Below are 26,602 nucleotides of genomic sequence, written 5' to 3' on the forward strand. Positions count from 1 at the left end.
GGTCTAGGCCCGAAATGTCAGCCTTTCTGCTCCCATGATGCTGCTTGGCCTGCTGTGTTCATCCAGCCCTGCACCTTGTTGTCTCTCACTCAGTAAGTAGTTAGGGTATGGAATGTACTGCCTGCAAACGTGTTGGAGGCAAGTTCAGTTGAGGCATTCAAGAGGATATTGGATGATTATTTGGATAGAAATAGTGTGTGCAGGGGTATGGGGAGAAAGCAGAAGACTGGCACCAGGTAATGATGCTGGTTTGAAGAGCTGCTGTAGGCATGATGGGCTGAATGGCCTCTTTCTGCACCATATCAATTTTAACCAACTAACCCAAACATTATGCTACCCACACAACAATACGGCTGGTATAGGAATTTGGGCAAGGTGTTTACTTAACACAGCTGGTTAAAAGACAGGATAGAAGGGGCTTGTTGTTTGGGGAGGGGGAGAGGGGGCTGTGTGTACCAAAATGTTACTCCACTGTTATCACTTCTTGCCTTGCCACCAGAGCCTGTGCCCATGCCCTTTTCCCTAAGCTCCATAATGCCTTCCATTTTATTGCTCCCTGCTTCTTCTCTCTAGGATCCATGTCTGCTTCACTCTGGGCTAGCAACATCCACTGCTGAATTCTGAGGAACAGACATACCATGTCACCTCTCTAAGAGCACCCAAGCATTTCATAGCTGCAGGTTTGCCTTGTTTAATGTCAGTCAGGTTAAGACCAATATATATTCCTTGAGGGCAAGCAGTAAAATTCAGTGAATGGAGCCAGACACTAACCTGGGACAAAGCAAGAGGAGACCACTTTGAGGAGAGAATCTCTGCCTATATCATCCAGGATGAGTTATCACTCTGGGCATAGAATAAGAAATATTGATGTTGGTGCCATGTGGAAACTACTTTGTGTCCAACATTTAACATCTAAAGGCTTATTTGTAAGATTACAATGACGACAGAAAGCCAATTGCAACTGCCTGGGACTGAGGAGATAGCGAGACCTGCCTGTCGTTTATGAGGCACTTGGATTGGAACATTGTCCAGATCGGAAAAGCAGTCCATTTTACTCAACTTTCTGTTCTATTATTCCTGTTACTGATGAAAAGCAATTTCAACTCTGGCAAAATTTTCTCCTTAATGCTCCTGACAAATTTACCTCTGGATAATGCCCCTTGACTGGCCACCACCTGGTCCATTCAAAGAGGGTCTTTCACCCTCTAGAATTGCAAGGCATTCCATCTAGCTACTCTATTGGATTAAGAAGATCAATTAATGGAATTGAGTAATCAGCAGCGAAGTTACTCCTAGGGCCACCAACAGGCAATACAAAGATTTGCAAGGTGCTTTACCACTTATCCAGAACTTCTAGCCCTCTTTTGGACCCTATGTGTGAAACATCCCGGTTCAATCCCACTACTTTGGGCATCCTGAGGAGTAACAAAGTACTGTTTGACCGTTATAAGCACAGAACATTGCTTTTTTTTCAATTGTGTCTGATGTCTTTGTTTCATGGACCTTTGGGTGATCACAAAGAACTGGCTGCCATTTTGGTAAATTCTGCTTCAGATATGCACCAAACCCTCAAATGTTCCTGGAAAGTTGTGGGTACATTCTCCAACTTCTGTATGAATTTGCTCATTGGGCACGTGCCATGAATCGAGCTCCGCTATTCCCACAGTCATACCAAATGTTAAAATTTTAAGGTACGCACAGTCCCCCAAATTCCTGACTTTCAGATCAAGGTTGAGAGAAAGCATTGACCAGTTTCCACACTCAACAAGAATTATTATTTATTATAATTAATTAGAATGTGGCTAAAAGTAAACAGATATAAACCACTGACACATAATACAACTAATTAAGTCTCTAATTCCCTTATAAACTTCCCCTTACATGTACACACAACAAACAAATTTGGAAAATAGATTGTTGGCAGAGGTATAAAACTCGGGAAAGTCAGTTGAGTGGTCTTTACTTCCGGGATGATACTACTTTGGCTAGCCACACTCTTGGTGTTCAGTTTTCTTTCACTGGAAGCTTTGACTGGTTTGTAAGAAGTACAAAGTGACTGATTCACTTGAAAAATGTCTCTGATTTGTCAATTCAAAAATCACAGCTCACAGCATCTGCTGCAGCAAAGGTAAATTACTTACTTCAAGTTTAAACAACAGCTTCTTTTTTTACTGCAGAGAACAGGCAGCTTCTACCAGGGAGAACAAGTGCACACACTTCTATCACACACCCTCTCTCTCTCTGAGTTGCTGTAACTTGTTCCTAACACAACCTGCTCAGTTAGCTGAGAACCTATCAGCTTCACGTATAAATGACTTAACTCCAAATTGTTCGCTTATTCAGGAACCTGTAACCACAAAAATCAGAGCTCACAATAGGCATCAAATTCCTTTCTGTAAGAATAAGCAGCCATCCTGGTAAATCCCTGTTTTTTTAAAAATAAGTTCTTTCTCCTTGCAGTCGACAGTTTTAAAGATGCAAAAATAAAAATGACACAGTTCTTAGAATAGTTTCAACCTTCTGGCTGCCTTCTGAATATAATAGACATCACAACCTCAAATCTTTAGAAATCTGATTTCACATGGGATCTGGTAACATACCATTTTCACAATCTGTGGTTGTGTCAGAATGTAAGGAAAGGGAGGGGTCTATTTTCTGATTTGCCTAAGGACGAGTCTATCCACATTACCTCATTTTGAATGGAGTCTCTACCTTTTTACTACTTTTAAGTGCAGACAGTCTAAATGCCAAACTGTACAGTTCATTTTAAAGACTCATTCAGATGTTTATAGCATTCACTGAGAAATCCATGGACGTAGAATCCTATTGCCCTGATCATCAGCAAGCCTGCAAAAGGATTGGGAGTGAAGGGGGAGGAGTAAATATTGTAATGTGCACCTGAAACTCTGATGACAATAACGGCAGCCACTGAGAGAATCACACTGAGAGAACAGGCATAGAATAATTCACTAATATAGGGGCAGGTTCAATCTTAGGCAGCCCGGCATAGTTGTTGTGGTGGAGAACTTACAAACCAGAGATCCAGCCTCTGCCACCATCAAACATAGAACACAAAGGAACCTGCTCAAATGCACATCAGGGGAATGTGGCAAAGGCAGGTAAACGGAATAGAGGCACAGCTCAACTATTATCTGATCAAATGGTGGAACAGGTTCAAAGTGTAGAATTGCTATTCCTGCGTTGCTACTGTGGAACAGTTAAAGCACATACTCATTTTAAGATGTAATTCTTTTTATAATGCAAATTGGGGTACTTCAACTTGTAAAAGATGCCCCTCCCCACTTTGTCAACTTAGGAAATAGCTGAGCAGAGCATGTGTCAAACAAACTCTGCCTAATTCTCGCTGATAGTATAGCCGGAAGTTTTCCAATTTTTTTGAGGGGGTAGGGTGGCATCGGTGATCAGGAAGAGCAGGAATGCTTCACAGAAATAACTTTACTGTTTGCCCTATAGATCCGTCACTCAGTGAATTGACCAGCTCATGGTTGGGCTGTCCTCTGACAGATGCCTGCGAGCGCTCAAGTTCATAGTGCACAGGCTGTCCTGAGGTACCTCTGCAGCTGTTTGGGCCCCGAGGCTTCGTCATTAAAATTGACTGTTGGCCATGCAACCGTCAAAACTTACCTCACATTCCCGAAAGCAGACCGTTGTATAGGAACTTGTTATGTGTGGGATTGTGGAAATGAGGCAATGCAATGTCGATCTCTACTTTATTACTGCACATATATTGTGTACAAGACATTATATTGTGTCATCTTATATAATGTCTTTCACATCATCAAACTCTATTTAATTTTAGGAAGAAAAACAAAGTTGCTAGAAAAGCTCAGCAGGTCTCTATTTAATTTTAATTTTTCTATTTAATTTTACACGGCTGTTTAAAATTTATCCTATATGTCTTACTTCTGTGCACAAGTTCAAAACTAGCTATAGCCTTTGAAAGGCATTGAATTTACACAGCTGATTGTCTGTCGGGGAGAAGAGTTGTCAGTACATATGATTCTGACAAGCGACACCTTTAAATAGTGATCGCTTTGAAAGGATTGAATAAGTGGAATAATTTTCTGCACTGAAGTACTCAGTAAGACAAAACAGTAGGGAGGGTCAGAGTAGTCAAGTGATCCTGTGGTGCACAAGCTGGAGTTCTGTGTGCAGTAACGATCAATACAATAGTATGGAGAATTATTGAGCAAGGTGATTTTAGACTGCATTTTCAGCGCCTCATACTGTGATTCCTCATAACACTGATACTGAAATGCACAAAAAGCCCTTTCCCATTCAAAAGGGAGTAAATCAGAAATACAAAATATCTAAAAGGAAAGAGTTTTTCATGGATCATCAAGAGCATAATCCATTAGGGGAGCGAGAAGGTAGTTTGTCGGCTTTTTAGCGTTGCTAGAGAGACTGTTAGTCTTGACTCTAGATAAAAATGAACAAGGTCATTGGGTTGTTTGGTATCTCGCTGCATTTGTTTCAAGATGCATAATAAAGAGGTGGCAGGACAACCTGTACTGGAGTTCATTATCCATCACTTAGTTAAATAATGATGGAGTGAACAAAATCCAAACAAAAACAGATTTCACAGGCTGTTAGTGCTGTGTATCTAACATCCGATTGCAAAATTAAATTGAAAAGAATTGAAAGGTAACCATCACCAAAAACAATTGAATTCTACTTCCATCTCACCCACTGTGTATGTCTGAAAACTTGCTCTGTACAAGTTGCCTAGAAAACAACAGCAAGTACCAATCAAAAGTAATTTGAGAGCTGTGAAGCATTTTGGATCAGTGTGATTATGAGAAGTTGTGACTACAAATGTAAGATTTTTCTTCAAAATGATCAACTAGATCTTTGTATTTTTAGCCTGTATTTTAACATATACTATGTTGACCGTTTACTATATGTATTAACCAGTTAATAATCTGGTTCCAGCCTTGGAAAGAATTGGTTAAAATATTATACTGATCACTCAAAGTTAAATCGACTTAGATAAACATACAGCTGTTAATCTCTTTATGTCATTAATAATGATAAAGATCTTTCTGCCTGTGGTTTCTCAAAACCTCTATGTTGTTTATTTTCTAGCTACAGTCTCCACCATTTCGATAGTCATCACTTGTCACCTGCAAACATCTATTTCAAGCAAATCATGCTAAGCACTTCTGTTGCTACAGGAGCCAATCACAGAAGTTCCCTTGTAATGTAAGCTGTGGTGGCTATTTTATATAGGATACATGCCCCAGGAACAGGCCATTTGGCTGAGACAGCACATGTTGGTGTTATGCCCTACTTGAGGATCCCCCCATCATTTCTAATATAAATCTATTAAAGAAACATTTTATGCTTGTCTAGCTCTACCTTAAATGCATCTGTACTAATGGATTCAATCACTTCTTCTGTGCTAAGTTCCATGAATTCACCACTCTTTGGACAGAAGGGTTTGTTTTGAAGTTCCTATCAAACTCCTTGGTCACCATCATACATTGAGGTGGTGAGTTATGCTCCTCCCCTCATGTAAGAACATTCTCCACAATTACTCTATCAAAAGCTCATATAATATTGAAGACTTCTATTAGGTCACACCTTAGTCTTCTCTTTTCAAGAGGTAAGAGACCAATTTGTATATCCTTTGCTGATATATTTACTCACATATTTTTGGGATTACCCTTTTGAATTTTCCCAGTGCCTATATATCCTTTTTATAATATGGTAACCAGAACTACTTCAGCATAGTGTGCCCAAGTTTTGATAGAGGTGTGACATAACCTCCTGATTTTTAAATTCTATCCCTCTAGAAATAATTTTGATGGCTTGGATTGCACTTTTTGGCCTTACTGCCTGTGGTGCAACTATTAGTGATAGGTGGATTGTATTCTGAATCCCTTTCTTCCTTTATCGCTTCCCCCCAGCTCAATTTGTACCTTCAAAGAAATAAGTGACTGTCCTGTGCTTCACACAGACATGTACGACATTATATCTATCTGCAATGAATTTTATTTGATAATTATTTGCCTTCCTATCAAATCTCATCTGGATGCATTTTTGCTAACTCCCTAGAATTCAAGGGTATCATTAAGGGCTTGTACCGTGTCACGGTCTCAAACTTTTCACAAGTCGACATATCAACTAATGGCTCTTTTTCTATCAGTACATATTTCTATTCAGTCTCAAATGGAGTGCAGGTTAAAATAGTTTCTGCTTTTCAACTATTTGCATTTTCAACAGTACAATTGCCCTGCCCACATCTACAAGGCACACATCAGAGTGTGATGGAATACTCCCCACTTGCCTGGATGAGTGCAGCTCCAACAACACTCAAGAAGCTTGACACCATCCAGGACAAAGCAGCCCGCTTGATTGGTACCACATCCACAAGCATTCACACCCTCCACCACCGACGCTCAGTAGCAGCAGTGTGTACCAGCTACACGATGCACTGCCAAAATTCACCAAAGATCCTCAGACAGCACCTTCCAAACCCACGACCACTTCCATCTAGAAGGACAAGGGCAGCAGATATATGGGAACACCACCAGCTTCAAGTTCCCCTCCAAGTCACTCACCATCCTGACTTGGAAATATATTGCCGTTCCTTCACTGTCGCTGTTTCAACATCCTGGAATTCCCTCCCTAAGGGCATTGTGGGTCAACCCACAACAGGTGGACTGCAGTGGTTCAAGAAGGCAGCTCACTCCACCTTCTCAAGGGCAACCAGGTACGTGCAATAAATGCTGGCCAGCCAATGACGCCCACTTCCCACAAATGAATAGAAAAATATTCTCCTGTAGAAGATGCACCTGAGCAATGAAAGTAGGTGGTTCTGAATCACAATGAACAATAGTATCCGATGATATCAACAGCTCTTTGACTTTCTTAAAAGCCCTCTGTTGTGTTTCCTCCTAGCACCATGCATTATCTTGTTGGATTGACAACAGCTAGGTTAGGCAAGAACTTTCTGTCATTGTCAACCAAATCCATAATGTCTAGAGCTCAGTCACATCACAAGGAGCTACAAACTCCATGATTGCTTCTATCTTCTGAGAATGAACACTGATCCTGAGTGCATCCACAATATACCCAAGCAACTTGACAAATAACTGTGAGAATTTCCATTTGTTGGAATGAGAATCCTGCTTCCTCTAGGCTTTGAAGCACAGTTCACAGTCTAATGTCTTGTTCTGTCTTGAGAGGATCCATGGACCAGGCTCTCGTCCACGAGATGTCAACTTTATTCGCTCTTTGTAGAATGGTTAATATTGTTGCCTGGATGATTTCAGGCATAGATGATGTCAAAGAAACCTCTCAAATGGTGTAATGAAGGTGTGAACAACTTAGATCCTTCATCGAGTGTGGTAGCCAAATCTACTATCTGCTTTTAGTTTCACAAAAACTTTTCCAGTTTTGCTCAGCTCTCATCTACACACGACATGAGATGAGCTTTGCATTGCACTGCTTTGACCAGTTGCCTGTGAACTACACTGATTCTGAGCTATCCATTGTATTTTGTTACTTGGAGCATCTCCAAGCACTAGGTTGAAGTAGCTCCTTACTTCAATTTACAGTCAATTTCCTTCTTTATCGTTGGCAAGAGTGGATGACAAAATTTTCTGATGAAAACAGACACACTGGCTTTGTTTCAAAACGTGGAGTGATTGTGTGCTGTCTTCAGCTTCTCCAGTGCTGTAAATAGCTGTGGAAACTCAGCTCTGAAGTTTTTAGGTTGATCTTCTCAGCTTTCTAACGCCTGTACTCTGTAAACCAGATGCAAGTCCTGCTTAACAGTGAAAACCCTGGGGTTTAGGATCAAATATAAGGTTTCTGTGATATTTCTCTCGCATTCAGTTTTCCTATGACATTGTGTTCGATATGTGCTGTACCATGTTGGTTTATGAATGATGGCTGGAAAGAACATTCTGACCGCTCTTCAACCATAATTCAGTATCAGAAAGAACTGAACTTACTGCATGTCTATCTAACTTAAAACATGTCCTGTTTCCCTACTAGGATGTCAGCACTACAATAGCTTCCCCTGGTTCCTTGATCTTGGCAAGAAAGGCACCTCCACATCATTGATATCTCCTAAGATCAGGAAGGGGAAGGTATCTCAAAACAGGTGAGCAACAGGTGAAGCTAACTGTGCACCACTGCAGAAGCAACACAAGTGGTTTTTGCCACTAAAAGCATGCTGCCATTAAGCCAAAGAGACATTTCTCTTAGCACACAAATGAGTAATCTGGTATTCAAATGTAAATGCTAGTATGATGCTAGGTACGTCGGCCTTGCCTTCCAAAAACTGGCAGATTATATCAAATAACATAGCTCCTAAGCTATCCTGACTGTACACAACCAGTCTTCACTTGCAAAACTTGTGATACTGTGTCTTAACTTGAGATCATCGGTTATGCTTGCTGTGAGGCACACCTTCAGGTACTCAAAGCTACATGTATTAAGACACAGGGCCCTGTGCTTTGCAGGCAGAATGTTTACATGCACTGAGCCTCTTTCAACACAGCCGTTCGCTGGTTCATTTCTAGATAGATTGAAATTTATTGTTACTTGTATTTGTGAAAATACAGTAAAATGTGCATAAGTTGCCACAAAAAGCAGCGCCATTTAAGTACATAAATTAATACATTAAAAGAAAGAAACAAAGACAAATATCATTTTTTGTTCATCCCACTGCCTCTTGGGTTTCATGAACTGGCCACTGCCAAGTACCGAGACCTTCCGCAACTTCCAATGACCAGGCCCTGTCCAACTGCCGAGGACTGGGGTCCTCTCGAAACTGCTCAGAACCGGGAGCTTGTTGACCATGGGCCGGTCAAAGCTGCTGAGGACGCGGGGCTGTCCAATCAAAACTGCTGCATCTCAGCCGCAGAAGGAAGAAAAGACGGATTTTATACAAAAAGTGAAATTAAGAAATAATAAAAAAGAAGTTCTCAGGGCAACTTCCTTAACAATCACAGCCCACCTGCCTAGTTTGAAATCTAACGAGGCTGGTAAGTTAGCTGCTGCATTCAACTTGGCAATGCCTCTACAGAGTCCACTGACAAACAAAACAGCTTTCTCCTTTCATGGAGTAAACATGTTGGTTTTCCATTCATTGGTATTCTTGCGCTGATGAGTGCAAGAAAAAAAGCTTCAATAAAATATGTCTCTTACAGCCATACGTATCTTAAATTTCACTGACCGTGTCATCTTTCTTTTGGATTACTCTGTGCAGGCTTCTTGCTGTGACATATAGCTTGCAAGTGACTTTCCTTGCAAACATGGCATTCAGCCTCTTTGATGGGACAATGTTTTCACCTGTATTTTTCCTGCTGTACTGATAACAGTTAATGAGCCATTTGATGCAGGCTCTTCCTGTCCCCCTTGTTTCTGTACAGCTACATCTCTGCTTTCAAACTTAACGCACTCTATGTCACTATGATTCACCAATTGATTTTGCTTCCTAACTTCAGCTTCCCTGCTCATTTCAATTGCCTTTGTTAACATTAAGTCATCCCTCACCACAAGTGGTCAGGCAATGCTTCATCTAAGATTCCAACAATTCCGTCCCTGATTAGTTCTTCTTTTAAACTGCCTCACTCTTGTTTTCAGGAAGTCTGCAGAGATTTTGTTTTAATGTGAGACATGGGGTGTCACTGGCTGGGCAAGCATGATCAAAGCAATACCTCCCTCTTGCAAGCTGGGTACGATTATTAAAGTTAGCATACTCGACAATGTATTTCACCATATATTGAAGTAGGCAATGAGTTTTTTTTAATTACTTCTTTGTACATTGACTTTTCTTCATTAATCCATGGCACATTGACTGCAGAGGGATACTAAAAGTGATACTAAAAGACACTAAAAGTGCTCGACTTCACAGTGAAGCTGGGTACAGTGCAGTATCTAATAAATTTTTGGAACAAATTCAGACACGCTTCTTTTTGACTGGGACCTGCATCTTTCTTGAAGCTTTGTCTTAATACTATAGACTGCCGCTGTGTAATATATTGGTAAAGAATATGTACGGAGTACGCTGAGGTAAGGGAATCACTAACTTTATTTAAAGACTCTCTAACTGTGGCTTTATCCTGCCATGAGGCTGCAAGAAAGAGTGGCATTATTGCTAGAATTTAATCCAGAGACCCAGGTGATGTTTTGGGGACATGCTATCCTTACCTGGTCTGGCCTACATGTGACTCCAGACCCACAGCAATGAGGCTGACTCTTAATTGCCCTCTGAGCAGTCAGGGATGGGCAATAAATACTGGCTTAGCCAGTGATGCCCACATCTTGTGAAACAATAAGAAAAACAGCGAAATTCCTCTTACAACTACGATTATGGGATAGCCCTTCCAAGGGGTTAATCAATTTGATTGTTACACCGTTTCTTTAGGAGTTTCCACAGATATTCCTCCCCCATAGAAATAAATACAAGCTGCTTAACATCAGTTAAAAATTAATTGGTTAAGTCTTTGAAAAGAAAGAGAAAGTAGTCAACAAAATGATCTCCTTCAGTGTGGATAATTTCAAAAGAAAGTTTTTGCTGTACGTGCCACAAGAGCAAAATATTGTCTTTCATGTGCATTTGAAAGTAAAACAGAACATTTTGGAAATATATAGCAGTTTTTTTTTGTTGTGAGTTCATGAGTTATGTGTATTATTGGCAAGTATCTCTTTTTTCTCTTGAATCATGTGGCTTGCTAGAGGGCAACAGTAAACCATATTAAGTCTTGTTATCCCCTTTGGAATCTCAGATGTTGGTTGCATTAGAATTCCGGATGCTTGGAATCTGGTTAACAGTGACTTTACTGATATTAGCTATTGGAAGGGAATAATGGATCAGATGCTTTATTAAAACTAGTTCAAGTCTTAACTTATCAATAATAACACCAATCACAGCCAGGCATAGCAGTATTCATGAATAGTACTTGCTGCTTGTTTTTAACATGCACATTCATCTTGTGGCAGCGACAAGTCGAGTAACCCCAGACACCACTAGTATTTCTCATGAAGCAAGTAGAATTCAGGTAACTAAAACCCTCTCCTTTCCCTGCACGACTGGATACCGGAGATATTACTGTACATTGTTGAGAGTCTGGAGTTTTATCCTAGAAGGGGATAAAGATGGCAGATTTCCTTCCTTAAAATACAGTAACGAACCAGATAAACTACATTACAGGGTAAAACCATTATCGGAACTGAAATTTAAAGAAGAAACAAGGGATAGGTCTGGAGGGAAGAGACAGGTGTTGGTGGTGTGAAAACATTGCCGCTAGCATAGTAGCCAAGATGCCTCACTGCTCATGGCATATATCTAGCACAGCTGAAACTCCCTCACACCCATTGCTGTTTAATCACCAAGTTACACGCTTTACCTGTCCCTAGCTAGATCTCATTTGAATGCAGTCTAAGTCAACGCTACCCTGTCTGTACCACAGACCTAGTGGGGCAAAATTACATACTGGCAGGCAACTGGCCAATTTCAAACACAAATATGAGCTTTTATTTACAGAGAGGAAAAAGGAGCAGAAATGAAGCCAATACAGGTTGAACTGTACCAACTGGATTTCAGCATCATGACTAAAATATGTTACAGTTCCCATTTGTCTGCTGTACCCAGTTCTCTTCAATTGCAACTGGGTGTGAATAAGGTTCTGTCTAGCTTGTAGTACTTGATGCAGCTGAGCCCTGTCATAGACAATGTCAGCTTCCTCTTCCCCAGTGTCTTTGTCCTTCAACTTGAAAGACAAGTCCCACTCCCACAGCTCCTCTGCATCCAAGGCACTGCTTTGTTGCCTGCTCCACTGTGCATAATGGTGGGGCGGCATGATAGCTCAGTGGTTAGCACTGCTGCCTGACAGTGCCTGGGACTCAGGTTCGATTCCACCCTTGGGCGACTGTCTGTGTGGAGTTTACACATTCTCCCCGTGTCTGCATGGGTTTCCTCCGGGTGCTCTGGCTTTTCCCACAGTCCAAAGATGTGCAGGCTAGGTGGATTGGCCATACTAAATTGCCCATAGTGTTCAGGGATGTGTAGATTATGTGTGTTACAGGGGGATGGGTCAGGGTGGGATGCTCTGAGGGTTGGTGTGGACTTGTTGGGCCTAAGGGCCTGTTTCCACACTGTAGGGATTCTATGATTCTATGACACAGCACACCACGATGTTCCTGCAAAGTCTACCCAAAGTGCACTGGAGGGCACCCTTAGACTGGTGTCAGCACCCTATACTCTGTTCCACCACAGTCCAGGTTTAGGCATTGTATCTGCTCTCTGCACCGGTTGATGAAATGATGTTATGAGCCATGGTCTCAGTGGGTTATTTTTGTTCCCCAATAACCAGCATCGTAAGGCATTTGGACCCTCAAATGCAACAGGTACATGAGAGTGCTCCAGAACATATGGGTTGTGACAGCTGCCAGGGTAGTGGGCACACACCTCCCTGAAAATGGTAACAGTGATCATACAGCATCTCAACATTAGTCAAACGGAACACCTTCCTGTTGATGAATGTTGCAGTGTTGTGATATGGCTCTTGTATGTGCAGTAAATGGCACCATGAACCTGGGAGAGCCAGCTATGATCGTGACTCCAATTGCCTACGATGCAACTCTGGCCTGGTCTTAGGGCAACGAAATGGACTGATGTGACCTTGCATAGATGACATCGATTACTGTTCTCATGCATTTGTGGGTGCACGACTGAGAGATCCCATACAGGTCTCCTTTCCTCCCTGGAAGAAACCATTGCAATGATGTTCAGTGCTGCAATGACCTTCACAGTCACCGGGAGAGGATGACCTCCCATTCATGCAGCCCTCAGTTCCACTCCAGCATCTGGCACAGTTCTGTCATGATGCCCTGAGGCATATAGAGCCTGTGTCAGGACTGTGCCTCAATCATGCCCAGGAACTACAGTCGGTGCCAGAAAACTCTGGACCTCCTGTGCACCCCACACGTCCTGAGGTGCCTTGAAGCTGCAACCTGTCCCTGAGCTGGGTGCTCCTTAACCTCCATGTCACCTGTTGCTGCTCCTGAGTTTCCCACAGCCCTGGTCTTCCTGCATCTAGCAGTGAAAAATATGGCACTAGTGGCAGGGCTATCCCTCTTGGCAGAAAAGACCTAAATTGGGCGCAGAAGGAATGAAACAGTTTCTTAAATTTCAGAATAGTAGTTGGTGGCAGATCCTGCAGATATGGGCTGAGCACACTTCACCACACAATGAGACATGTTAGACATAGATAATGGGAGGCATGTCTACATGGGGCATCCACTTTCTGCCTCAGTAATGTGCTGTATCTTTTTCAATGTGTTACATGATAGATAAAGAATTGAACGTATGTGGCTCAGATGGAACCCTTCCAGGTAGAATTATCATAATCAGCTATCGGTGATGTTTTATATCCTTTTTGCTGCTAACTTCAACATTACTGAGATAACAAGGTTCAATGTGCAAGCACCAATGGAATGTAGCAAGCAATTTTTGACCAATTTCTGATCGCTAAGTGTCCTTAATCAGTATGCATATAAAGAGGGTGGTGCACTGAGTGCAAATCCAATGTAGCTGTGTCTTGCAAAGTCTCTGTAATCATTAATATCACCACTAACGAAACGTCAGCCTTCCTGCTCCTCTGATGCTGCTTGGCCTGCTGTGTTCTTCCAGCTCTACACCTTGTTATCTCTTATTACCATTATCACCTGTTTTGCCATTTTCTCCATCATGCCCCCTGCACCCCCCAACACATCACCCACAAAATCCTGAATGTTTCATGTCAAGACAATCTGAAACTCTCACTGGATGTTCCAAACATGATCTAGTTGGCTTGAATTCAATATGGGGATAATGGTGTTGTACCACTTTATGTCTCATCTAGTAAAGGTATGGCTATTCCCATATTCCCTGATAACAATATCTAGTCTCAATTCTTGGCTCACGTCTTAGCTCAAGTAGGATTGATGTCTTTGTGTTCCTCCTTGATATCCCTTCGAGTGTTCTGAAACTATAAGGGCTCAGTTGATTTGTTTTTCTGATCACTGTGAATTCTGACTTCCTATCCTTTAACTAGACTTTTTGCCTTGGCTTTAAGGTGACAGAGTTTTCGCCTTAAATTGTGCCACCTCTGCTATATTCTTCTGTGGGCTTTTCTCTAGTTGTTTGAGCTTCTGTGGTCTTGAGAGCTTAGGTTTGGCATCAGGTTGTTTTCTAATACTGGTACATCTGTTTTCTATCTCCTCCCCACTAACAATCAATTCTGCTGATGAGTCACCATTATTCAATGGCATTGCTCTGTTACTAAGAATAGCTATTTCCTGTTTGCGTTCTCATGCACTGTGATGACTTTACAGTCTTGATCACTTTTCCAACCTCTCTGTTTAACTGAGGAATGGGACAACTTGTTACTCAGTTGATGCCCACTTCCAAAGTGAGCTTCCTGAAATCCTCTTTCGCAAATTGAGGTCCATTGTCCAACTCAAATTTTGACAGGAAAATGTGTTTTGCAAAGAAAATTTTCAGTGCTCTGATCACTGAATTTACCGTGGTTGAACAAATTCTTGCCACTTTAATCCATCTTGAATAATAGTTGATTAGAACTAACACATTTTCACTCTTGAATGGAACAAGTACATCTCTAGCCTTTCCAATCACCTTTCTGGAAATCTGACAAAATATAATCGCATATGTCTTTGAAAATGTCTGGATACCACACTGATTTTGTGCTCTTGTTCTGCGTTTCATGATACCTAGACATCCCCATAGAATTTCTGTAGGATTTATCTTCCCATGGACTTTGGTATAACCATTCTATGGTTATACAATAATAAATCTTCCATCATTGTCAAGTGTTGTTTTTGTTTGTGATACCCATTTGCTCTGCTGGGTTATATTTTGACCACCCTTGCAACGGAGTTGTCTGACTTTTGTGCATTCCTTGTCAGATTTTTGGGCTGCACAAATTTGTCTAAGTTTTCCCTCAGTTGCTGGTAAAGTATTCTTACCGCTGTAGGATAAGACCCTACTGCTTTGGCAAAAATAAGGTCTTTCCTTTTTGCTCCATTCATAAATTAAATTGCCTGTTCCAATATTAAATCATCCTTGGATTGAAAAAATTCTGACAATTTATTAGCACTGACTATGATACAATCTCTAATTAATTCTTCCATCAAAGCTCCATGTTCTCAACATCCTGCTAGACAACACAAATCTACTAAAAAGGCTTCTGTTGACTCTCCCAAATGCTGGGATCACCAATTAAATCTTAACTGTACTATTACTGAATTTCCTGTGGGGCTAAAGTATGCATTGAATGCTTTACTCAATGCATCATACGTCACAGTACATTTTTCCTCCACTTTTTCTTGCCAGACCATCAGCTGTTGGACCTACAGCATATAAAAATGTGCTGACATGATGGTGTTACTCCTCTACATGTAAACCTGAAGTTGTTCTATTATGCTAAAACTGCCAGTCCTAGAGTTCCCACTTCTGGCCTCATTGTAAGCCTTCCATATTGTCAAGTGGTTGAGTTAATGGCAAGATCTCTACTGGAGCTACTATTGTTATGGACTATCTTAGCTGACTGACCCACATCAGTACTTGGGTTTTTCCTCCCTACTGTTGAACTGTTCCAATTCTCTATTTGTACTTTCCAGAATACTGGCGGTTAATATCAAGGTTTCAAAGTCTTCCAAAGTCTTCTTTTCTCTGCTTTGGAGTCTCTTCTTTTTCCAGCAGTGACTTCCTTAAAGCCTTCTGAGGTCTTGGCCTGTCTTCAGAGTCTTCCCATTTCAAATGTATCCATTGGACTCTATTTTAACTTCAGGGTTTGGAGGTTGTTTTTGTTCCCTACCTGATAATATGTTTTATCTTGTACTTCAAGCCAACACTGCAACCTGCATATTGAGGTACCAGGTTCTAGATATCTGAGCTTCGGGCGTCTGTACATACACTGCCCTGAGGCTGATTGTTCCTTATCTCTAAGTAAGATTCCTCAACTCCTTAAGTACCCTAACACTCCTAATACTTGCTTAATTATATCTGTACATATTATGCAATCAAACACAACTCTGTGGTGTCGTATCTAAGAATTGTCTTTTCAAATGCTCATTTAACTTTGGGTATCTTCCGCCTTACTGCTGTCACAGGCATGTGATCAATTACTACATCACAATTTACATAAATCTCGTTATACCACAATGCCAGAAAACATATCCATAGAAAGAGGGAGTAAATTCATCTCCCTTTGAGGCCATATGACCATAAAAAATAGGAACAGGAACAGGCCCTTTGAGCTTGCTCCACCATTCAACAGGATCATGTCTGATCCGACATTCCTTGTGTCCACTTTCCAGCTCTTTCCCATAACTTTTGATTCTCCTACTGACCAAGAATCTATCTTCACCCTAAATATTCACAAGGACTCTGCCCCCCTTCTCTCTGTTGCAAAGAGTTCCAAAGCTTACAAGCCACTGAAAAAAATTGCTCATCTCAGTATTAAATTGGTGCCCTTTAACTCTGAGACATACCCTCTGGTCCTAGACTCTCCCACAAAGGGAAAATCCTCTCATCATTTACCCTGTCAAGCTTCTTAAGAATCCTATAGGTACAATTAGATCATCTCTCATTCTTCTAAATTCCATTGAGTTGTGTCCTAACCTATTGAGGACACTTTAAAACTTACCATTAAACAGCAGGAATCGAACTTTGTATCTTGCTGCACCTAAAATTCTGAGCATGACTTTATACCTGCCCTGAACCAGCTTAATTATGGTGAATATGCATTAACGGGTACAAGGAGAGGAGGCCAATGATATGTTCAGGTGCAGGGATCAGTAGATGGACATAAAAGATTAAGAAGATTTGATTGTGTTGTGGTTATGTATGGAATTTATACCTCTTCACCCATTTAATTCATTTGCATCATGGTTCTCCATCTCTCTTTGTGCAAACATGGAGGGAATTTGACATTCTGTTTTGTTATACGCATTCCAATCAGCCAGGGCAATCAACATTCTCAATACTTACAGTGATTTTCCTTTCTCCAGCTAGAAACTGGAAAAAGGAAACATCTTGGACTTTTTATGTCCGTGTCAAAGTACTCACTTCCCTTTGAAATTCTGCACACTTAGGATGACTCACAAGTTTTTGTCAGTTTTGTAAATTTCTGAATGATATTTTGACCAGCTGAGGATAACCAAGGATCACAACAACCTGAGTTCAAATATTAAAAGAAAAACCTTACCTTATTGTGGTGCAGGAAGAGCAGAATGCACATCCTGGCTCCACATTCAAACTCTGGGCTACTATTGGTCACCACTTACCCACCCCACTCTGAATTTCCTCTGCCCTTTTGCCTTCTCCATAACTGGCAAGTTACTTCTGAGCCTCTGAATGACACCAGCTGTTTTCTTGTTCTATAACTGTCATTTATATCATCTATATCATTTATATAAATGATTTGGATGTGAATGTAAGAGGTATGATTCGTAAGTTTGCAGATGACACCAAAATGGATGGTGTAGTGGGCAGTGAAGAAGAGTATCTTGGAGTACAGCAGGGCCTTGATTAGATGGGCCATCGGGCCAAGCAGTGGCAGATGGAGTTTAATTTAGATAAATGTGAGGCGTTGCATTTTGGAAAGGCAAACCAGGGCGCGGCTTACACACTTAATGGTAGGGTCCTGGGAGTGTTGCTGAGCAAACAGACATTGCTAAGGTGGGGTTACAGGCTGACAAGCTAATGAAGAAGACATTTGGCATGCTTGCCTTTATTTGTCAGTGCAATGAGTTCGGAGTTGGGATGTCATGTTGCAGCCGTAGAGGACATTAGTTAGATCATATCTGAAGAACTGTGTTCAGTTCTTGTCTCTCTGCTATAGGAAAGACGTTAAACTTGAAAGGGTTCAGACAAGATTTACAAGTAGGTTGCATGGGTTGGAAGGTCTGAGCTATAGGGAGAGGCTTAATAGGCTGGGGCTATTTTCCCAGGAGTGTTGGAGGCTGAGGGGTGACCTTATAGGGGTTACTAAAATCATGAAGTGTATGGATAGGGTGGATAACCAAGGGCTTTTTCCCCAGGGTAGGGGAGTCTAAAAGTAGAGGGTATAGGTTTAAGGTGAGAATTAAAAAGAACCTCACAGGCAACTTTTTCACGCAAAGGGTGGTGCATGTATGGAATGAGCTGCCAGGGGAAGTGGAGGAGCTGGTACAATAACAACATTTAAAAGTCATTTGGATGTGTACATGAATAGGAAGGGTTTAGAACAAAATGGCCCAAATTCTGGCAAATGGGGCTAGATTAATTCAGTATATCTGGTCGGCATGGATGAGTTGGACCGGAGGGTCTGTTTCCATGCTGTACATCTCTATGACTCTATAACAATAAGGCTGATGGACTTTTTTGGCCAAATTGTGTTGCAATCTTTTTTCTAGGTCATTCACTTTAAATTCAGAGTTGAACTTGTTAAGCCTTTAGTCATTTCAATAAACTGATAAAAAGATGTTCCGATTTTTAAAAGGGACATATAATCAGAATGTACCTTTTCATTTGATGTTTTCTCATTGCTTACAGTAGGAGTAACAGAATATGCAGTTAGACATGACTGGACACACTCACCAAGCATACTGGTCACATTCCAAAAGTCACAAAGTACTTAGCTACCTGCAGATTGCAGATTGGCTGTATGCTGGTCCCTCAGTGGCACTTAAGGCCTGTCCAACCTGTGTCTGTGTCAGACCAAGAGACAGACGCCGGATTTTAAATGCTTTTGCAAACTCACGAATTTCTTCAAGGTTCACTCCATCGACCTCACTGGTTGCCGTTTGTGGATCTGTAGTAAGCAAAGTAACAGGGTATGTCACTATTTAAAGTAGGATGAATATATAGAGACACACATGCAGACATACAAAAGCACAGGTATGCATGCATGAACACAGATAGAAATGTACACACTAACATGCAGAAATACAGAGGGGCCCATATAACTGCTGTCTCTGACCATTTTACATCCCACCCAATGTTCTTTATCTTCATTGCTTGCAGGGAACAGTTTAAAGAAAAGGCAGCACACACGTACACTGACACAAACAGATATGTATGTGTAAACAAATATACACACACTTACACAAAAACATGCACAAACAAATGACCACACAAATTAATACAAGGGCACACACGCAGACACACACACACACACACACACACACACACACACACACACGCACACACACATAGACACACACACACACATAGACACACAGACACATACACACACATACACACACAGACACACCCATGTGCCTGTAAAAACAGCCAGTGAGCCTGTATATGGATTAAGCTACAAGCGCATATACTTACTGCCCAGTATTACTTTGATCATTCACTATAATTTGAAAGGGAGCATGAGTGAAATAAGCACTGACTAAACTATGCACTGTGTAGATAAGGACTAGTGGAGATGTTGACTCATCAGGAATGAGCTTTATTACGTGCGCAGTGATAGCATTGTAACACCTCAAAGATTTCAAGCACCCTAGGACAATGGTATAGTTCTTTTGTGAGAAAACTGGTTCTTAAATGACTGTGAATAACATGTGCAAGAGAAGTGACCAGGGAGCAGAATGTGGCAAAATCAGGACAATTAGAAAAGATGCAAAGAATCAGTAACTATGAAGAAAGAGGATGGTGTAAACAGATTTTGGGCAAACAGAATGCTGACAGCTTACAGTAGAGACGAAGAACATCTGAATAAACGGTTATGACATCAGAAAGGAAGAAACCTTGAAAACAGCTGAGCAACAGAAAAACATGAACAGAACCTCTGCAGGTCAGATGCATCAGCTGATGGGAAACAAGTCAATTGACCTTTCTCATAGATTCAACACTTTGCTCAACACGTGTTTCCTGATCTTCTGACTTCCCCTATCCTCTGTTATTTTTTTTCTGAGTCAGGTTTTCAGCATCTACAGTATTTTGCTTTCCATTCATTTGATTGTGTTGTGAGTTGGAGTGAAGTCTGAGTACATTCACTTGAGTATGACTAAAAGTGACAACTTTTCAGGTCTAACCACATGTGGGAAATTGCATACAAAATAACTGGGAAAATGTTCAGTTTCTCAAGTGCAAGACATTGAATGTGCATGGGCGCAGTACTCCACAAGACATTTACAGATTAAATCATGATCAAAAAGTAGATGATCCTGAATATTAATCCCTATTGTGGTGAGGCCACATCATTGGTATGGCTATTGAGCAGTGCGAGAAGTTGGCATTGTGGAGAGTGGGATAGGTCATGTGAAGATGCATTCACCGGTATTGACCACACTGTGTGTGGTGCTGCTGCCGGGTTCTTGGGTCGAGACCCGAAATGTCAGCTTTCCTGCTCCTCTGATGCTGCTTGGTTCATCCAGCTCTACACCTTGTTATATCGGGTTCTTGGGTCCACAGTCTGGAAGTTGACCTTCCTGGCTGCCTACTCTTAATTTTTTATCAGGGTGCTACTTGAAGGCCCCCTCATCTCTGTGGGACCATAGAAACATCTGCCCATTCCAGTGTCACATCTATCATTATGAACTCTGCTGTTCAAGAACTCAGAATATTGTTCTGCAGCCTCCCTTTAAGGAAAACAGGCTGGTTGTATCACTTGGCCTGAAAGCACTACTTCTTCCATCTTCCTTCATCCCATTGTTGTACTCAGATAATAGGCCATTTTTTTCCCTTTATTCATTCATGTGATGAGGGTGATGCTGGCTCGGCAGCATTTATTGCCCATCCTTAATTGCCCAGAAGGCAGTTAAGAGTCAACCACATTATTATGGGTCTGGATCACATGTAGGCCCAGACCAGGTAAGGATAGCAGTTTCCTTCCCTAAAGGACTTTAGTGAACCAGATGCATTTTTTTTTCCCCGGACAATCAACAATGGATTCATAGTCATCATTAGACTCTCAATTCCAGATATTTATTGAATTCAAATTCCACCATCTGCCATGGCGGGATTCGAACCCAGGTCCCCAGAATGTTATCTGGGTCTCTGGATTAACAGCCCAGCGATAATACCACTAGGCCATCGCCTCCCCTTTGAGGCACAGCCGCTAATACCACATCTGATGAGATGGACACAGGAAGTTTACTTCTTGACCATCTTGATCTGAATGGGCCAACTCTGTGCCCAAGAAATGGGCAAATTCCAGCCGACAGAAATTCTGGAAGGTTCTACAGCTGCAGGAGACTTTGGGGAGGGGAGGGGTTTGAAAGTAAAAATCATAATTTTCAAATTAAGGCAACAGTGAACTGAGAGACAAGGTAGTTCAGTGAGCACAGGGGTGAAGCATGAATGACACAAGGGACATGATAGAATACAACTAATGGAGTTTTGGAAGACTTTCAGCTAACGGAAGGTGAAAATTGGAGGCTGATCAGGAAAAGATGCAATCTGTGGATAACAAAAGCATGGATATGACCTACTGTAAAAGGGTAACTGTGGCATTTGGAAATGCGCAGAAACCTATTCAGCAAAAGCATGGCCCTATTCAATGCAACACACTTACATCAATGCTTGATATTATGCATATTTTTATATCAATCTGTACGCTTGGAAGTGTTGATGGCATGAAAACTACAACTTTGAAGCTCATTTAGACAACAACTGCTCATACACAGTCATCAAACATGGTAGTGAAACCAGGGAGACCGGAGTATGAGGTGGGTTAAGATGCTTCAAACTGACTCATTTAAAATTCAAAATGTATTTATGCATTTTTTGGAATGGGTTGTTAGTATTGCCAGCACAGCCAGAATTTGTTGACTGTCCTTAATTGACCTTGAACTGAATAACTTACATGGCCATTAAGTGGGCAGGTAAGAGTCAACTCACCGTGTGTTTGAAATCACATGTAGCCCAGACCAGGTAAGCATGGCAGATTTTCTTTCCACATAAGCAGTAAACATGATGAGTGTTTTCTTAAGACAACTGATGATGATCTCATGGTCACAATTACTGAGACAAGCTTTCATCTCCAGATTTATTCACTGAATTTAAATTCCACCAGCTGTCATGGTGGGATTTGAACCTATGTTCTCAGAACATTAGACTTGGCCTCTGGCTTACTAGTTCAGTGGCATGACCACCAAGTGATTGGGCAAGTCCAAATAGGACTAAAGTTAAAATGATAACATTAGGAAGTGGAAAGCAAAGGCATAACAAAACAAAATTGAGTTAAGAGATGACAGGGTAATTAGACAAGGTGGTAAGAACAAATTTCAGAAGAACCTGTTCTGACCACAGCACTTGCATGACCCACATTCCCATCATGGACAGAGTGCCCCATTCGCATTATACCAATTTCATAGTGACTAAAATTAACCAGCAAAATTAACCACCTGCCGAATAAGGCTCTTTTTCACAAGGTGAAGAAATAGACCCTCTGGGGTTGCAGTAACATTATAATCTATGGTTTTAACTTACAAGTTAGATATCTATAATTAATGCTGCTATAACAAAGCTGCTGTATGTCCAGCATAGTTACAGCTTGTCTCAATAACAATGTATCTGTATTGAAACATCAATAAACAAGTGGACCAAATAAGCAGAAAATTTTGTTTGAACTGCTGGGTTAAATCTATCAAAGAACTTGCCAGAATTAAAACAAAAGGGCAAATCAACAATATTACTGACTTTTTTTATAAAATCTCATTTCTGTTGGGTTCGCTTCAGTGTTACTTTCACATGCAATCCTTTTTAATGGTGGCCTCTGACTTGGCCTTTCTCCAGCTTTCCAGTGCATGACCTTGGGGCATGGCAAAATTCAGCAGGATGTTAAACAGGATGCATATACAACAAGCATGATGGATAATAGACAGAGCGGAAAGCAGGCGGGATGCAGAATAGCAGGAGTACATAATTGGAGAGGTGGAAGCAAAAGGGGTGGATAATATTGAGGTTGTAAAAGTAAACAAGTGCCAGTTTAACAGCAATTTTCCAAATCTGTTAGATTCTAGTAAGGTTCCATCAGACTGGAGAGTAGCAAATATAATTCCTCTATTCAAGAAGGGAGGGAATTAGAAAACAGGAAATTTTGGGTTAGTTAGTTGGAGATCTGTCATAGGGGATGTGTTAGAATTGATCATTGACGAGGTTATAGTTGAACCCTTTAAAATCTCAAGGTACTTGGAAGAGTCAGTGTGGTTTTATGAAAGGGGAGGTGTGAAAATTGTGCTGATTTTTTGGAGAAGTAACATGTGCTGTGGATAAAGGGAGTCCATTGATGTACTGTACTTGGATTTCCAGAAGGCATTTGACAAGATGCCATGTAAAAGATTATTACTCAATGCAGGAGCTGATGGTGAAGTGGGTAACATACAAGCGTGGACAGAACATTGGCTGACTGGCAAAAAGCAGAGTATGTGCCTAAACTGTTTTTCTTCAGATTGGCAAGGTCACCAGCGGATACAACAGGGGTCTGTCCTCAACTTTTTACAATTTATATCAATGACTTAGATGAAAGAAGTGAAGGCATGGTGGCTAAATTTGCACCCGACACAAAGATAAGTAGGAAAATATGCAATGAAGATGATATAACAATGGTTCAGACTAATATAAATAGGTTAAGTGAGGGGGCAGCATCTGGCAAATTGAGTATAAATTGTGGGAAAATGTGAAATTGTTCACTTTGACAGGAAGAATAAAAAAAAATGCAGTGTCATTCAAATGGAGAATGACTGCAAAATTTTGAATTAAGGCTAATAGAATGATATTCTTTGTTAGAAGAGGAATTGAACCTAAAAGTAAGGCGGTGATGTTTCAGTTACACAGCGTATTAGTGAGACCACATCTTGAATATTTTGCGCAGCTTTGGTCTTTTTATTTAAGAAAGTAAGTAAATGTGTTGGAGACAGTTCAGAGGACGTTTACTAGTTTGATTCCTAGAATGAGCCAGTTGTCTTATGAGGAGAGGTTGGACTGGCTGGGCTTATTTTTACTGGAGTTCAGTAAAGTAAAGAGTGACTTGATTGAAGTTTGTAGGATCTTGGATGATCTTAATGAGGTGGACACAGGAAGAATGTTTCCTCCTCTGGGTGAGTCTAGAACTGAGGCACACAGTCTTAAAATTAGGGAATGCCCTTTTTAAACAGGGATGAGGAGAAATATTGCCTCTGAGTGGATTGTGGAACTCTCTGCCTCAGAATATAGTGATGCCAGGGTCATTGAACATTTTAAGGCGAAGGTAGATAGATTCTTGTTCGGCAAGAAAATCAAAGACTCTCTTGATTGACGGGAATGTGAAATCCAGAACACAAACAAATCAGCCATGAACTTATCAAATTGCAATGCACGCTTGAAGGGCCAAAAGGGACAATTCTTTAAAAATGGAGAAAGGAATAGATCAGGTAATGATATGTCAGTCACCCTGACTTCGATGAAGGATATATTATTAAAAAAATGTTGATAGACAGGATAAAACTTAATTTAGAAAGTAACAAATTAATCAAGGACTGTCCACATGGACTTGTTAAGGAAAGATGATTTAATTTTTGAGGAGGTAACACGGAGAGCTGATCGTTGTGGATATGCTATAGATTTTAACAAGGCTTTTGTTAAGATCCCCGCATACCAGACTGGTCAAAGTTAAAAGTCATGAGGATCCATTCAAAAACGGTAAGGTTGACCTAAAATTGGCAGGAACCAAAAGATAATAGATGACTGGAAAGCTGTTTTCAGTGGGGTTCTGTGCAAAGTCATGGCTTTTTGTGATGTATTCTAATGATGTGACTTGAATATAGCGGTACGATTAAGAAATTTGCAGATGATATAGACATAGGCGGTGTAGTTGATAATGAAAAAGAGAACTTTAGGTTACGGGAAAATATCAATGGATTATCAGGTTGGCAGAACAACGGCAGATGGAGTTCAAGCTGGAAAACTGTGTGGTAATGCATTGGGGAAAGCTAACATGGTAAAGTACTACCTAATAAATTTTTGGATGCCGAGTAAAATAGAGACCCTGCATTGAGACCATGTCCAAAGATCAGTGAACGTGGCTGAAATGCAGATAAGGTGGTCAAGAAAGTATACAGGATACTTGCCTTCATTAGCCTGACATAGAAAATAAGAGTAGGAAGGTTATTGTGGAATTGCACTAAGTACTGGTTAAAAAAGAGGTGGAATATTATGTGCAATTCTGGTCACTGCACAATAGGAAAGTTGTGACTATACTAGAGAGGGTACAGAGAACATTTACCAAGATTTTGCCTGAACTGGTGAATCTTGGTGAAGAAAGATTAGATAGGCTAAGGTCCTTTTCTTTGGAATGAAGGGAGCTAAGGGGAGATCTATTTGAAGTTTAAAATTAGTTAGTAACATAAGATTATGAGGATAAAGTGAATGAACGCCCTATAGTTCTTGGTTGAAGAGTCCGCAACCAGGTGATTTTGAATAAGATGTAGGGCGTTTATAGCGGATTCAAGCAGAAAATTTTTTACCTAAAATGTTGTGAAGAATTGAAACTCACTGCCTGAAAGGATAGTCGAGTCAAAAACTCTCAGCATTTAAAAAGTATTTGGATATGTATTTGAAGTGCTGTGACCCACGAGGCAGTAATCAAAAGCTGAAGAGTGATTAGACTGGATGGCAATTTGTTGGCCAGCACAGATAATGATGTGTTAAGTGGCCTCCTTCCATTTTCTGTAAATTTCTATGATTCTATTATCATCTGTTTCTGTCTTTTGTCTTCTGTCAAATTTCAGGTGAGGCTCAAAATTGTTAAGTACCTTTACTAACTAAATTGGGAACGTTGGAGGCACCAGACAAAGGAGTGGCATAACTAACCTCCCACTGTGGATCTCTCAAAAAAACAGAGGAAAGAGGCTCAGTACTGTCTGTCACTGAGATGGGAGAGTTCTTTTTGGGTAATGTTTCTAAGAGATGAGGCACAAAGTTGGGTAAATGAGTTTGCAGAATGATCTAATTGAATGGCAGAGCAAGCTCAAAGGGCTGAATGGTTTATCCCTGATCCTATGTTGTTGATATCACTTGGGGTAGAATTCCTACCAGAGCATTGATACTATTGCTGCAGTGGAAGTCTTGGAGAATACTGGCTAAAGATCAACTAAAACAACTGTTTCCAAAGATATGATGGAGAGAGACTGGTACTGTTTATCACTCAGAATGTGGCTATGGGCTGTCATCAAAACATGGAGTTTGTGCAATCACAGAGGTCTCAGTACAAAAGGAAGCCTTTTAGCCCACAGCCCCTGCATGAGTACTAGTTCTTCAACTGGAACTGTTTGGCCTACTTTCATTTCCCTGCTTTTCCCATTTCCCTTTTTCTCTCAATATTCGTTTGTAAATTCCCTTCAAAGATTTATTCAATTTTCCTTTTAAACAATGTCATGATCACACGCTGTTCAAATAGCCAAAATATACATTCTGGTAACTGTGTGATGTTTTCTAACTTGCCCTCTCTTGCACAGATGCTGTTGGTAGTGGACTGATCTTGGATGGAGACAACAAGGTGCAGGGCTGGATGAACACAGCAGGCCAAGCAGCATCATAGGAGCAGAAAGGCTGACGTTTCGGGCCTAGACCCTTCATCAGAAA

General features: G+C 40.9%; 1 protein-coding gene across 1 annotated transcript in view; it reads right to left on the bottom strand.

Moving 5' to 3' along the window:
- pou6f2 (POU class 6 homeobox 2) overlaps window positions 1-26,602 on the bottom strand; it is a 500,431-nt gene that overhangs the window by 23,864 nt on the left and 449,965 nt on the right. The window contains exon 12 of the mRNA XM_048595820.1: window positions 18,668-18,836. Within this exon, the coding sequence (XP_048451777.1) occupies window positions 18,668-18,836 (169 nt within the window). The remainder of the gene's footprint in view (window positions 1-18,667; window positions 18,837-26,602) is intronic.

The sequence above is a fragment of the Rhincodon typus genome, chromosome 4 (assembly GCF_021869965.1).
Source record: "Rhincodon typus isolate 14 chromosome 4, sRhiTyp1.1, whole genome shotgun sequence".
Taxonomy (NCBI): domain Eukaryota; kingdom Metazoa; phylum Chordata; class Chondrichthyes; order Orectolobiformes; family Rhincodontidae; genus Rhincodon; species Rhincodon typus.